Source organism: Echeneis naucrates, chromosome 15, assembly GCF_900963305.1.
Source record: "Echeneis naucrates chromosome 15, fEcheNa1.1, whole genome shotgun sequence".
Lineage (NCBI taxonomy): Eukaryota > Metazoa > Chordata > Actinopteri > Carangiformes > Echeneidae > Echeneis > Echeneis naucrates.
Genome location: NC_042525.1, coordinates 7,709,396 through 7,722,916, shown reverse-complemented (window position 1 = coordinate 7,722,916; position 13,521 = coordinate 7,709,396). Strand labels below are relative to the sequence as shown.

The window sequence follows — 13,521 nt, the reverse complement described above, 5'->3', positions numbered from 1 at the left end:
TCAAACTATTGTGAAAAAACAAAACAAACAAACAAACAAACAAAAAAAAACTTGGACGATGTAAATAAAGTACAACTTTGACTTTAACATGTTTATCATGCGCGATAAGCGTGTTAAAACGACTTTGCTTTCTGTGGGATTTCTTTTTCTTTTTTCTTTTTTGGCTCAATCCGCTTAAAACAGCAACGTTGGACCTTTTTGGGTGACTCACAGCTTTATCAGATCTTACACAGCAGAGGGGCGGAGAGACGCTCATATGGTTAATTTCCACCTCCGGTGAAGCACATTGCTGGAGTCCGCCAGACGGAGCAACATGCCGGTCAGCGGACTGTGCTGGGGATTTCTCTTCTCCTACTGGGGTACGACCTCCCCCTCTTTCTATTGTTCTGTCTTTCTTTTGCCTTTCTTTCTGCCTTTGTCTCATGAAACGTCCCTACCCGCAGGAATAATTGCGGCCAGTGTTGGCAGTCTACCTCATGTGATGAAGTACCAAACGGTGATACCTCAGAGACTGAAGGAACCATCTGCCACCAGAGATGCTGCGACCCATCAGGTAACCCATACACTGCTGTTCACTTTTACTGCTTTATTTAAGAGTAAGAGTTGAGGAATGCATTAAAGTCACCTCTGCTCTCTCCCTCTCTCTCTCTCTGTGTGTGTGTGTGTGTGTGTGTGTGTGTGTGTAGACATACCCTGATGTGCTTCAGTACTCTTTGATGATTTCTGGGCAAAACTACACTCTGCACTTGCAAAGGAACAAGTGAGATTTTTTTTTTAGGTTGTAGATGTATCCAGACTTCTTGATCTAACAGTATGATTTACATAAAACAAAACAACAACTTTTCTTTTCAGAGATCTAATCGGGAAAAACTTTTCTGTGACATATTATTCTGATCAGGGGACCCAAGTCACAACTACTCCAGATCTTGAGGTAGGTAGCTCTGTATTCTTTCACTACCGTTTAACTAACCATATAATCAGCCTGCATTCTAATTGACTACAACTGTGTATTAATCAGAGACAGATATCTGTGTCACTGAAATTTGACTGTAAGCATTTTCGATGGCATTTACACATATATAAAGAATATTTACTTGAATAATCAGAGTGGATCATTGCCTAAAATTGATGCGTTGTTGAATAAGATATTAGAAATCATGGAAATCTGTGGTAGAAAAAAAAATTATTACACACTACCAGTGAATTAGGTACAGGATATCCTGTGTTACCTAAAACTCCAGGCTCAGTGACTTTGTTGCACCCTCCATTGCTGAGTGCAACATACAGGAAACTGGATCTGTAAAATTAAAATCTTTCGTTGAGAAGATGGATCCTGAAATTTGAACTGTTTGGCTCAAAGTATCCCCAAAATATACCAAGTTTTAACCATACCACTAAAGTAATTTAATGCTCTACAACACAAATAACAGAGTACAGAAATGAAGTGAAATTAATTAATTATTTTGTTTCTAAAGACACCAGTTCATCATCTTCATTGACAAACAACACTTTATGTGATGCATGCCAGTCTTGTCCTCTTATTTCAACATTTCAGATGTCATAATGAACTTTTCAGTTTTTCGGAATTTTTCAACCATGACTAATTTTGATTGAGACACAATTCTATACAGAGGGGAAATAATTATATATGGTGAAGAATGTAATTCCCACTGACAAAGACTCACACATACAGTTTAATATATATGAAATATATCTTCAGATTAGATGAGATTTAACTGTACTTGAGATATTTGGCTGATTAAAGAAAAGCAAAGTGTGAGTGTGAAATCTCTCTGACAATTGATGGACATGTGTTCAGGTTCACTGCTACTACCATGGACACATTGTGGGAGTAGAGGCCTCGTCTGTCAGCGTGGGACTGTGCTCAGGAATAAAGTGAGTGATCCTCAATGCAAATTTATTTCAACCCAAATCTCTAGTTACAAAAAGGTTATTGTTTTCGTAAATGGGGTGACAAATTGAATTAAACCCATGATGATTCTGGACTGTAAGTGTCCTGCTGTAACTCATGACCGGCATGCCCAATCCAATGAGAGTCCCTTGTTGTCTTAAACCAGCTTGGATTGCTCCTTCAGCATTCATTTGGCCATCATGCAGACCATGACTGTATGTAGTGCTGAAACCTATAACTGAGTCATGCAGACTTCCTTGATTAAAGCTTCTTTCTATCAGCCAGAAAGAAATGGTTCAAGAGGGTGTAAAGTAAAAATACATGTTATGTTTAGTAACATTGTAGGAGAAAGATGAGACGTTTGCCCTCATCCACTCTGAAGTTCCTGTTTTGCACTGCAGGGGGTTTCTGCTTCTCCAGGATCAGATGTACCTCATTGAACCTTTGGCCGTCGCTGAGGGTGGACAGCGGGACAACAGTCAGAGCTCAGAAGCTCACAGTGAGGATGGTCCTCATGCTGTTTACAACTACAAACACCTGAGGAGGAAGAGGAGCTCCTGTTCCCATGGAAACACAACCACTTTCTATGATCATGGAGCGCGTCAGTCTGGACTGTTCCAGCTCAGCAGTCTGGTAAAGAAACACAGAGGGCACACATACATATACACAAATGTTAAAAAAGCTGCAGCTGATATCGTATATTTTGTGCTGCATTCTTATATTTGACGATTTCATGTGAAAAAACAAGAGGCTACCTGCTGTAAAGTACTAATGTTTACAGTTAAAAGCCATGATGTTTACAAAATCAAGCAGCGTAAGAGCTAAAACACTGGTTCAAATAATAATTCAGTGATAAACTTGTACCAATTAGCTTCAATAAGATGATGAATGCACACTAACACATACACATGCGTTTATCTAATATCTTACCATTTGTGTTATTCAGAAAAGCAGAGCCCAGACCAAAGACCATAAAGTAAGACGCAGAACAGTGGAGCTGGTTCTGGTAGCGGACAACTCTGAGGTTTGATTTTCTATATAGTCTTTTTTACTACTTTTTCCTCAAAAAATGGGATGTGATTATATTTTATATGTGGGATTCTGTTGATTTTACTGATAAAGTGACTAATTTCTTTTTAGTACAAGAAGTTTAACAGTAAGAAGACAATGGAGACGAGAATGCTTGAAATAGCAAACCATGTGGACAAGGTATGATTGTTTCTCTCACTTACAATGATTTAAATTTGTCCTTGCACAGCAAAATGATTATCAACATAAGACCCCTATAAATTTAAAATGAGTGGAAAAGCTTAATTTTGTGTAATTTTGTATAATTTCTTTTCTGGGTTAACAAAGCATTCCACCTATTTTTACCAGTAATTCAGTAACATTGCTTATTTTCTTTGGCTGTATGTGCAGTGCAGTGCCCAGTATTTCATCAGGCTTCAGTTTTACCTTTGATTAAATGCAATATTTTTCAATTTCTCTCTCTTTTTTTTTTTTTTGGCTTTGAAATTTCACCAATAAAGGGAATGACAAGTTCTCTCACTATGAAAATCTAACTTCAACTGTGAATCTTCACACCTTTACTGAAAATTTTCACACATATCACAGAGTTTCTCTTTGCATACCAACAGGATAGACTAGGCCCACATTAACTTCCTGTGAATGTATTTTATATGAGATTATTGACAATTATTTGTATTATCTGTAGCAGGTCACAGAAATACCGATATGACCTATTTACCTCATAACGCATTCAGTTTTATGAGACTTTTTTTCTTTCCACACATCTTTTTCAGCTGTATCGCCCTGTGGGTGTTCGTGTGATGTTGGTTGGTCTAGATATCTGGTCATACAGAGATAATATTGAAGTGAGCAGAAACCCTGAGCTCACCCTCAATCGCTTCCTCGCTTGGCGTCAGCAGAATCTGCTGCTGAGGACCAAACACGACAATGCACAGTTCATCACGTAAGATGCAGCCATCTTCAATTTGCTGCTAATGAAAAGTCTTCAAATTTATTGGAGCTGTTTTTTCAATGACTTATACCTCTTTTTTGTTCAGAGGTGTGGATTTTGAAGGCTCCACTGTTGGCTTAGCAAACACCAATGCCATGTGCACCTCTAACTCAGGAGCAGTCAATGAGGTAAGCATACATTTCTGTTTAATCAAACTGTGACAGAATAGTTTCTGCAAAGGAAAATGATTTGAATGATACTAAACGTAGACATTTGTCAACTATCCACACAGGACCACAACACCAACCCAGTGGGAGTGGCATCCACCATTGCACACGAGATGGGTCACAATCTGGGCTTGTCCCACGACACTGAAAACTGTGTCTGTGGCTCCTCAATGTCCAAAAAAGGCTGCATCATGGCTGAGAGTGTTGGGTAAGATCAGTTTCTCATCTGCACATAATCTCAACTCTTTCCTCCAAACAAAACTAACATTTGCCTTGTCTTTTCTTGTTCTTGTTATGTCTTCTTCTAGCCTTGTGTATCCACAGCAGTTCAGCAGCTGTAGTCAGCAGCAGCTTAACAAGTTCCTGGAAGAAGTGAACCCTACCTGCCTGCTGGATACTCCCTCAACTGACCGCATTTATGGCGGGCCAGTGTGTGGAAATGCTTTCCTGGAGCCTGGAGAGGAGTGTGACTGCGGCACTGCAGAGGTTTGTGCATGCCACATTCATACATGGTGCATCGATACAATCATACAGACAAAAAGTAATCATAATACTCTGGACCCCCTGTCTCATAGGAGTACAATAATCCTTGCTGCAATGCCACAACCTGCAAGCTGAACACAGGAGCCCAGTGTGCCGAGGGAGAGTGCTGCCAGAACTGCCAAGTAAGTCACACTCACCATGTTCTCTCTGGATGAGTGTTACTAAATGTGTTACCATATAGCTAGACACTGTCTGACCGTACCGTCTGGCGTGGTTATGTATGAGTGTCTGTATTTCCGTAGTCTGTACATCACCATCTGTGTTTCTCTCTGCTCTGCAGTTGAGACCGACAGGCACTGTCTGCAGACCAAAGTCAGGAGACTGTGACCTACCAGAATATTGCACTGGCTTCTCTGCCTCCTGTCCAACTGACGCCTACACCCAAAATGGCCTGACCTGCAACCGGGGAAAAGGGTACTGCTACAATGGACAGTGTCCTTCACGGCGGGAACACTGCAAAAGACTCTGGGGACAAGGTGAACCAGCAATGGATTAAAATTTGCTGTATTAATTTGCTAATTCTGATACATCCAGATTTAACTACGTATTTTGACTGTTATGATTCTTTTTAGATGCTGAAGTAGCGTCTGATGTTTGTTTCTCTCGGGACAGAAACTGCTTTGGCCGGAGATGTCCTAGCAGGTATGGAGCGAAAAGCCCACACCACTAGAATAGCACAGATTAACAGTGTGATATTGTTAGATTTTGAGATTACTGTTTTGTGTCTTTCCTTTTACAGAGATGAAGCCTGTGGGACACTTTTCTGCTCTGGAGGCTGGGAGTTTCCATTGACACTGAAGAAATCTTTTTACAAACTAGGAAATGGAGAAGTATGCAATGAAGCCACTATGAATCCTGAAGATAACTATCCTGCTGATCTGGGAATGGTACCAACCGGCACCAAGTGTGGCAACAACATGGTAAGAAACCTGACAACAAAAACCTCCATGGACTGCAGATCTGTCTGTCCTCACAGTGTCTACTTTGTCTTTCAGGTATGCTTCAATCGACAGTGTCAAGACATTAACAGCATTAGAGTATACAGAACAAATGATTGCTCTGCCAAATGCAACGACCATGGGGTAAAAATAAATCATCCTCTTTGAATCACTTGGAAATTTTGCTAAGTTGTAGCCACCATTACTGATTCTGATCTGATATGATCCCTTACAGGTTTGTAACCATGAGAGTAAGTGTCACTGCAACCCTGGCTGGGCACCACCTTTCTGTGATGTGCAGCAGTCTGAGCTGTCTCAAGGTATTTTTTTATGGCATGCTTGTCTGTACTCACATGCACATGTAAGCACTGATGTCAGTGATGAATGTATGCACCTCTTTGTATGCTTGACCCTTTAATGGCCGTGCTCTACACATGACCGTCTGTGTCTGTTCCCCCAAGGCTCTGTTTTTCATCAAGATTTTGTAACTGGACTAGATTTCTCATGAGCTCAAATACAGTTGTGCTCTGTTCTGCTGAACATAAACAGTCATTTAATGGAATTCCCCCATTAGCTTGTAAAAATGCATTAATGGTGTTACACTGAATTTTGTTGTCAAAGGGAGTGACAGTGTTCATCCTTGGGCAACAAAACAATACTGTATAGTCAATATCCTTTTGTTTGTGTGCGTGCAGGGGTAAATGTGGTGGTGGTGATTGTGTCGGTGGCAGTTGGCTTTGTTCTGCTGATGGGCCTGACTCTTGTGACTTTGATGTGCATCAGAAAACAGCAACCTGCAAAAAGGTATAGGAAGAAGTCCATTCTCTCTTTTGCTCTCTGTTAGAGCTCTATGGCATATACATGAACCCATGGACACAAAGCAGTTTTAGCATGTCCATTTCAGCCTCTACATGTAACCCTTTCTTCACAGATTCCTGCAGTCAACCTCAGGACAATCCAATCCATTGTTTCAGTCCAGCAGTACACGAGGCAGCCCTCGTCTTGGGAGCAGACACATTAGCCAGCCTACATTTGTAGAGTCTTCGGCAACTCAAGCCTGCAAACCTCTGTTCTCTGCTACTCACAGACAACATACTGGAGCACCGAAACCCACCAGAGCAGCTCCAGAGGTCAGCTTCCATTTTCATCCAACAGCTTCACTACTGGCACTGTGGATATGGTTAAAAAAAAACAAAGAAAAAATCAAGCTTTACATTTCGCTCATCTCTCTTTTTGTCCCTTACAGCCACCGAAGAAAGTGCCAGCTTTACCTCAGCCAAAGACTCAACAGGTAATCTGATGGACTGTTTTGTTCTTGTTTCCATGTATTAAAATATATATGTAGAATTGTCCTTGTTCAGCTGCCAATGGTTTTTGAACCACTAAATAAATCTTTTTATTCAGGTGGTGAGGCCATTCATGCAGCCACTGAATGTTTCAAGAAGGCCAGATGATACCGGGGTAAAATTGCACACAAATCACTATATTTCTTATTTACTTTGTGAAGATACCACGCGTTTGTGAAGTAATATAGTAATTGTTGTCATAACTTGATAATTAAATGTTTTTAACTAGGCAAAGCCACTTCCACCATCAAGACCTCTGCCACCACTGGCAACAAAACCGGTAATTTGCATTGCAAGTCATTTTACTCTCAGTTCTCATATATTTGCACTTAAACATTCAACTGGTCTTGCAAACTTATTTTAAATGTGAACATCTGCTCTCCAAGGTCATGAAGCAAAAGCCTCCAATGCCTCCAGTGAAGCCAAAGCCCGGTGTCGTCTCATCTCCGCTGCCACACACTCAGTTGGTATGTATGTATTCAAACAGCAGCCAGAGACAGCCAGACTAAATCCGTGGCATTCAAACATTCCTAATGGTTTTCAAGGCACTGACGTTTACAAAGACTGGTTTCGGGCATCGCCCCAACATTATGAATAAGCATTGGCTCACTGTTAGTAAGTTAGTGAGCACAAACCACTCCCCGGCCACCAACACAGCCAAGACGCAGACAACGTGAAATAATTATTGACATATAGTTTTGTAGAAATATAATTGCTAAGATTTCTGCTAAAATATGTTCAACAGAAGTATGTGGACTAACAGTCTTTGTTTTTCTAGCTTTCTGGGAAAGCTGCCCTGATGCCCCCCAGCAGGCCCAGATGACGGAGGGAATAATTGAGCCCGGTATAAAAAACTGAGATGTCCTGACAGAAGACAATGTTTGTGTCCCAACTTGTAGGACCTTTTAAGATCCTCTCCGGAGACAATTGTCTGTTTTAAAGTGGAAACAAGATCCGCTGAAGGCTCAGCAACGTGAAGTGACAGGGCTTTCCTGTTATTTACAGTCTCCCTGAGGATTACTGCCGTCTGTGTCTTGCTTATTTGGCCTTCAGTATGTTGATCCAAGCCTGAGGTCTTGATTGATAAACTCCTGTGCTTTATAGTTGACAAATGGCTAAAATGCCATGATTGCTTTTAAAGTCTTTTTTTTTTTAAAGGGAAATGTCACTCTGCTGTGATCCTTGGATATGTATACACTTTGGGAGGCAAAAGTGTTATTTTACTGAAACCTTTGTACTGTTACTTGTCCCGCACATGGTCATGGTACTGTTTTTTTTTTTTTTTTTAGATATAATGTTAAGGGATTTTAAAGTGAGGCATGAGCACTTTACATGTTCTTCAGATTAAGGACCTACCACGTAGTGATGACTTTTTATTTAACTTTTTTTTTGTACTAACTCTGTTTGACTTTGTGGCACTGACTTATTACATGCAGCTGTTTTGTCTGGTGAAATAGCTTGATGATGATTGTAATTTCACAAGGGATTTTAAATTGCATATTCTATGCAGCAGACATGATGACACTTATTTCCATCTCATGGTTCTGCCTTGAGTTTTCCTGCAAACTTTGAACCGAAAATGCATCCTTATTTATTGAGATTTCTTTTTGTCTGCTGAAAGGAGCTGGAATTAAAAGTGAATCATCTCAGTCTATTTAATGTAAATTTGTCTTCTTTTTTTTTTCTGTCAATAAAAAAAAAAGTATTTTCTATAACTACTCCTTGTTGCCGTGGTAAATCAGTGGTCGCCTAGCAACGGCATAAACAGTGCAGAGAAGCTAAGGCGCTAGCTCAGTAAAACAGCTCGAAAAGCTGTCCCCAAAACAGATGTCCTTTATATAACAATGGAGCGACAGCTGAACGAAGAGGAGCTGCAGGATCTGTACGCATGGATAGACAAGATACCTCTGTCCCGGCCCAAGAGACACATCACAAGAGACTTCAGCGACGGAGGTAGTTCACCTCGTCTTTAGCTTCGCTGCTTAGCCGTCCAAGTTGAGGGCTGAAAGTAGACAAGCCAAGGAGTAAAAACGATGCATGCATTTTCGATGTTTGTGTTTACAGTTACAGTCATCTGGTTTATGTTCTACCAAGTCATGCATTTCCTTGTGAGCTGACTGTGCCCCTCTGCTGGACACTTCTACAGTGATGGCTGCTGAGGTTGTCAAACATTTCTTCCCAAAGCTTGTCGACCTGCACAACTACATCCCTGCAAACTCCACAGCACAGAAGCTCAGCAACTGGAACCTCCTCAACAGGCAAGAAACCTGCTGGTTGAACTCTTTTATACAACTGGTGTACAACTGTACAACTTTTGTACCACTGGTGAGGGATCTGGACAGAGCGGTTGTCAACGGATTAGATGTTACACTTTTATTTATGTGACATATGCTTCACAAAGCATGATGAATGAGAAATGACACGCCTGCGCAGAAATATTAAAATGATTACAGTTTGACTGTTAATATGTCCACAGCCTCCCAGAACATTTTACACAAATACACTTCCAACAATATGTAATAAACCAAACTGATATTTCTAATATTTCTATGCTGAGGACATTTCTTAAGATTTTGTTTTGAATATTGCTGTACGGACTTGAGTTGACTGAACCGACCTCATTTCCACAGCTGCTCTTCCTGCTCTCTAACATAGACTGTTGTAGTTTTAAAGGCCTTCACTGTGACCATATTGACCTCTATGTTGTTTCTCATTGAGCTGCATCGTCACTTATATCCAATTCAATCTGCAGTTCCTATTCTAACTAATTTTCTAAATTGGAAACATCTGGATGTTTCCTTTTTTTTTCTTTTTCTATGGACAGGAAGGTATTTTCCAAGCTAAACTTTCACGTGCCTGAGGAGACAGTGAAGAGAATTGTACTGAACACTGCGGGAGTAATAGAGCCTGTACTGAGCGCCTTAAGGGAGAAGATAGAAAAGAAACTGGAACACGCCACAAACAACATAGTGGTGCGTACTGTAAACTCAGGCATGTGTGTGCTTAGGAGCATACATACCACGTGTCACTTTTTGTTTGTTTGAGTGCTACTTATCCAGTATTTATTTTTCTGATCTATTTTCTCTCACATGAACCATGAAGCTGCTTTGACAACAGCTGAGTTTTTCGAGCTAAGGTGTAGCTGTTTAAATTATGCCTTGATCAAACTTGCTTTTAAATTGGATTTTAATGTTCTATTTTTAATGCTCCTCCATACTTCTGTGGCGCAATTTGAATTGCCTTGTGTCTGCATGCTGTTATATAAATAATTTTGCCTTTCCTCGCTATATGTGAGCAAATCAATGGAGCTTGAACAGTAACCAGACTTTGAACATGTTTCTTTTGAACTCAGGATCTGGAATACTTTGACGCCAGGAACTACAAGAAACCCCATACAGGTAGAGAAGCACTTTGGGATGCATTTCAAAAACTAGAAACCAAACCACAAATGAGTGAACTTTCTTCTCTGATCAATATATCTGGGTCAGATTTGATCTTATCTCACATTCAGTCAATGGAGAAAAGAATGTTTTTAAGGTTAGAAAACTTTGATGAAATGTGTAAAATTAACCAGGTCACACAAAGTGAAACTGCTGAATTAGTAGGAATATGAGGACTACGTTTTGACATTGCTTCCTGAGCATGATATATCCATTTTTGGAGTGCATTAGCTGACAAAGTCAGTGTGTAAACCTGACTACATGGTTGAAACTTTGCTTTTTTTAGTACAAGGAAGGAAGTGGGTATAATTTTAGACAGTTTTAGACATTTTTTTGCTATTTATATAAGTCATAAGAAAAATATATAATCAGCATATTCATTGTTTTTGTGTCTGAGAGGATTGTTCGATAATTGCCACAAAAGCTGATTCTACTTCCGATATGATAGGTTTTCAGGATTTTCTCTGACCCTTGCCGTCCCTTCCTTGCCTGTCCTGATACAGTCGGTTGTGCAGCACTAAAAACTCTGTTATCTGTCCCAAAGATAGCGGTGACCACACACAGACATGCATTTAACAACGGGAGAAAGAACTGATTAGAGAATGTCACAACCTTTAGGGGATGAATCTGTGGCAAGTTCCTCTACCATTTCCCACACCTAATCTCTCTGTGAAGCCAGGCTATAAAGTTGACTGCAGGCTTTATAGGCTGGTACCCCCTCCCTCTGCCATCTGCACCTCATCCACTATCAGACCCACAAGTCAGGTCCTCATATCACTTCCCAACATCACCAGATGGCCTTTATCTTTGGCCTGAGCTCAGCACTGCTGGATGAAAGGCCTCCTAATTTTTCTCTGTCTCCATTTTTCTACTCTTACTCTTACTCCCCTGTAACACCCTTTAGCTTGTGGTCATAAAAAAGCCAACAATTTCCAACAATAGCAGAGTTTTCAGTGACATTATAGTTGGAGAAATGTTTTTCTGCTTTTTTGTTGTCTTAAGAGATTCGGCAGACTGAAGAGAAACTTCTGGCTCAGCTGGCAGGAGAAGACATGAGAAAAGATGAGAAAAACAGACAAAATGGGTATAGCAAAATTGTGGCTTTGAATTGTTTATAAATAAATAATGGAGTTTATAGTCATCATTATGTGTCCTTTTTATGCATTTGTCTTTTATTGAATAGTAAACCACAGCGGAAGGTGCAGTTTTACATAGACATGGACCCATCTTTCCGTATAATCCTGCAGGAAAAAGAACAAGCTGTCATGGCACTGCAGGAAACTGTGGAGGTATGCACACACACACACACCGCTGACTGGTAGAACATCTGCAAAGAAATTAATTTTGATGTCCTGCAGTGGAAAAGCTTTGTCATACCACCTGTAACACTGTTGCATGTGTGTGTCTGGGTGTGTTTGAGAGAGAGAGAGAATGATTTAAATGCGTCATGAGCTGTGTCAGCAGTGGTCAATGAGTCAATATTTGCTCAGCGGATATAATACTTTTTTTTTTATACTTCCCATCTGTTACCACATCTTCCAGTGCAGAAACATACTAATAATGACACAAATGTGTTACACTTCAAAGTAAAGGAAGTTTCATCACTGAGATAAAGTATTGTAGTTAGAAATCCTTTTTGCTCACAGCGTTTTACGTCCTGTGTGTGTGTGTGTGTGTGTGTGTGTGTGTGTGTCTATATATGTCTATGGTTCCTTTTTCACAGAAAATAATAATCTTGGACCAGTAATTTAAAAATGCAAAGTGTCACTTCTGAGACCCTGGTTAGGGTTCAGGGTTAAGAGTGAAGTAGGGAAAAATTTAAAGTCAATGCAATGTCCTAGCAAGGCAGCCATTCAAACATGTATGTCTTTGTGCACAGATCTTGCAGATGAAGGTTAACAGGTTAGAGCATCTGGTGCACTTGAAGGACATGCGTATTGAAGACCTTACACGCCATCTGGAGACGTACAAAGCCAAAGGCAAGACCAACAACCTATAACACACAGTGTAACGGGCTTTGTTACAGTGGCTGTTAACTTGTAACATTAACTCCTAATTTGTGACTTTAAGTTAAATGCTCATTGTCGTGATAGTTGACATGTATAACATCTGCTAGAATACAGTTTACTGTCTTTTAACGATTCTGTGGTTTGTCATCTAAGTATTTCTCAGTGCAAGAACTGTTTTCTCTCTCATAGAAATATTTTCTGTTACCAGAAGATTTTGCAGAATTCTGCTGTTTCATAATATTTTTCTGTGCTTGGTAATATATCTACAGGCTTTGACTTCTGTGCCTTTGCACAGTCCAGTAATGTTCTCACTGTTAAGTACTCAGTAAGACAGTTTAAAGTGCTGGCTTAAAGAATCAATGTATATTGACACTGAAAAAGGATAACGCACTGTAAGGCAGGGATGAGAGATCACACAGCGTTTCGATTTTTTTACTTTCACCTCCTGTCAGAGAGATATGTCCAACTGGGGGACACCCGGGGTGTGTCCTTTGATCTTGCTCCTTCTGTTGGTATAACCGGAGACAGACGACCTGCTGAGTTATATCAGGGGCAGCTGATCTTCTCCAGCTGCCTGCTGCTGTGACTGAGCTCTGTTGCATCGATCACCTTCAAATCACCTTATCAATCAGTTTTGTCAGGTTTGAAACAATAATGCAGGTATCTTACACATTTGATTTTCAACACATCCTTCATCATTCCATGTAGATCGCATGTAGGCTTTCATATACTTTTCTATATATATTATATATATTTCTATATATTACTGATCAGGTTAAAGGTACTTTCAGGACATGACAAACAACTGATAAACCATTCTCCTCATGAGCTGATACTGACCAGGTGGCATTGTCCATCTGCAATATCAATTACAAGACTGAAAATGCCTGCAGTAATATGTCACTCTGATTTAACTCTCCATATGGAGTGATATGGAAGACTCTTGTTGCTCCCTTAATTATTTTTGACAAATACAAAAATGTGAGTAAAACTAAAGTATATTGTGTAATTATCAGAAATTTTAAAGGTACTGCAGCAATTTAGTATTGTACTAACCGCAAGGTGCAGGACTAGTAAGACACCGTTTTAAAGAAAAAAATGTTTTCGAACGAAGCAGTGGAGACCAAAGTGTCCCTTAAACGAGTA

General features: G+C 40.1%; 2 protein-coding genes across 2 annotated transcripts; both read left to right on the top strand.

Moving 5' to 3' along the window:
- The first annotated feature begins 230 nt into the window (after window positions 1-230).
- Window positions 231-8,644, top strand: adam8a (ADAM metallopeptidase domain 8a). The gene is made up of 25 exons (XM_029520311.1): window positions 231-359; window positions 444-553; window positions 687-760; window positions 853-931; window positions 1,820-1,896; window positions 2,314-2,545; window positions 2,859-2,936; window positions 3,053-3,121; window positions 3,715-3,884; window positions 3,979-4,060; window positions 4,165-4,307; window positions 4,408-4,585; window positions 4,675-4,764; window positions 4,923-5,118; window positions 5,215-5,284; window positions 5,382-5,562; window positions 5,638-5,724; window positions 5,816-5,900; window positions 6,276-6,384; window positions 6,512-6,710; window positions 6,827-6,871; window positions 6,985-7,041; window positions 7,156-7,206; window positions 7,313-7,393; window positions 7,705-8,644. The coding sequence occupies exons 1-25, from the start codon at window positions 314-316 to the stop codon at window positions 7,747-7,749; spliced, it is 2,634 nt and encodes an 877-aa protein (XP_029376171.1). The 5' UTR covers window positions 231-313; the 3' UTR covers window positions 7,750-8,644.
- Window positions 8,645-8,770: 126 nt separating this feature from the next.
- On the top strand, window positions 8,771-12,365 carry spef1 (sperm flagellar 1). The gene is made up of 7 exons (XM_029521802.1): window positions 8,771-8,879; window positions 9,073-9,184; window positions 9,751-9,898; window positions 10,279-10,324; window positions 11,369-11,450; window positions 11,550-11,655; window positions 12,246-12,365. The coding sequence occupies exons 1-7, from the start codon at window positions 8,771-8,773 to the stop codon at window positions 12,363-12,365; spliced, it is 723 nt and encodes a 240-aa protein (XP_029377662.1).
- The last annotated feature ends 1,156 nt before the right edge of the window (window positions 12,366-13,521 follow it).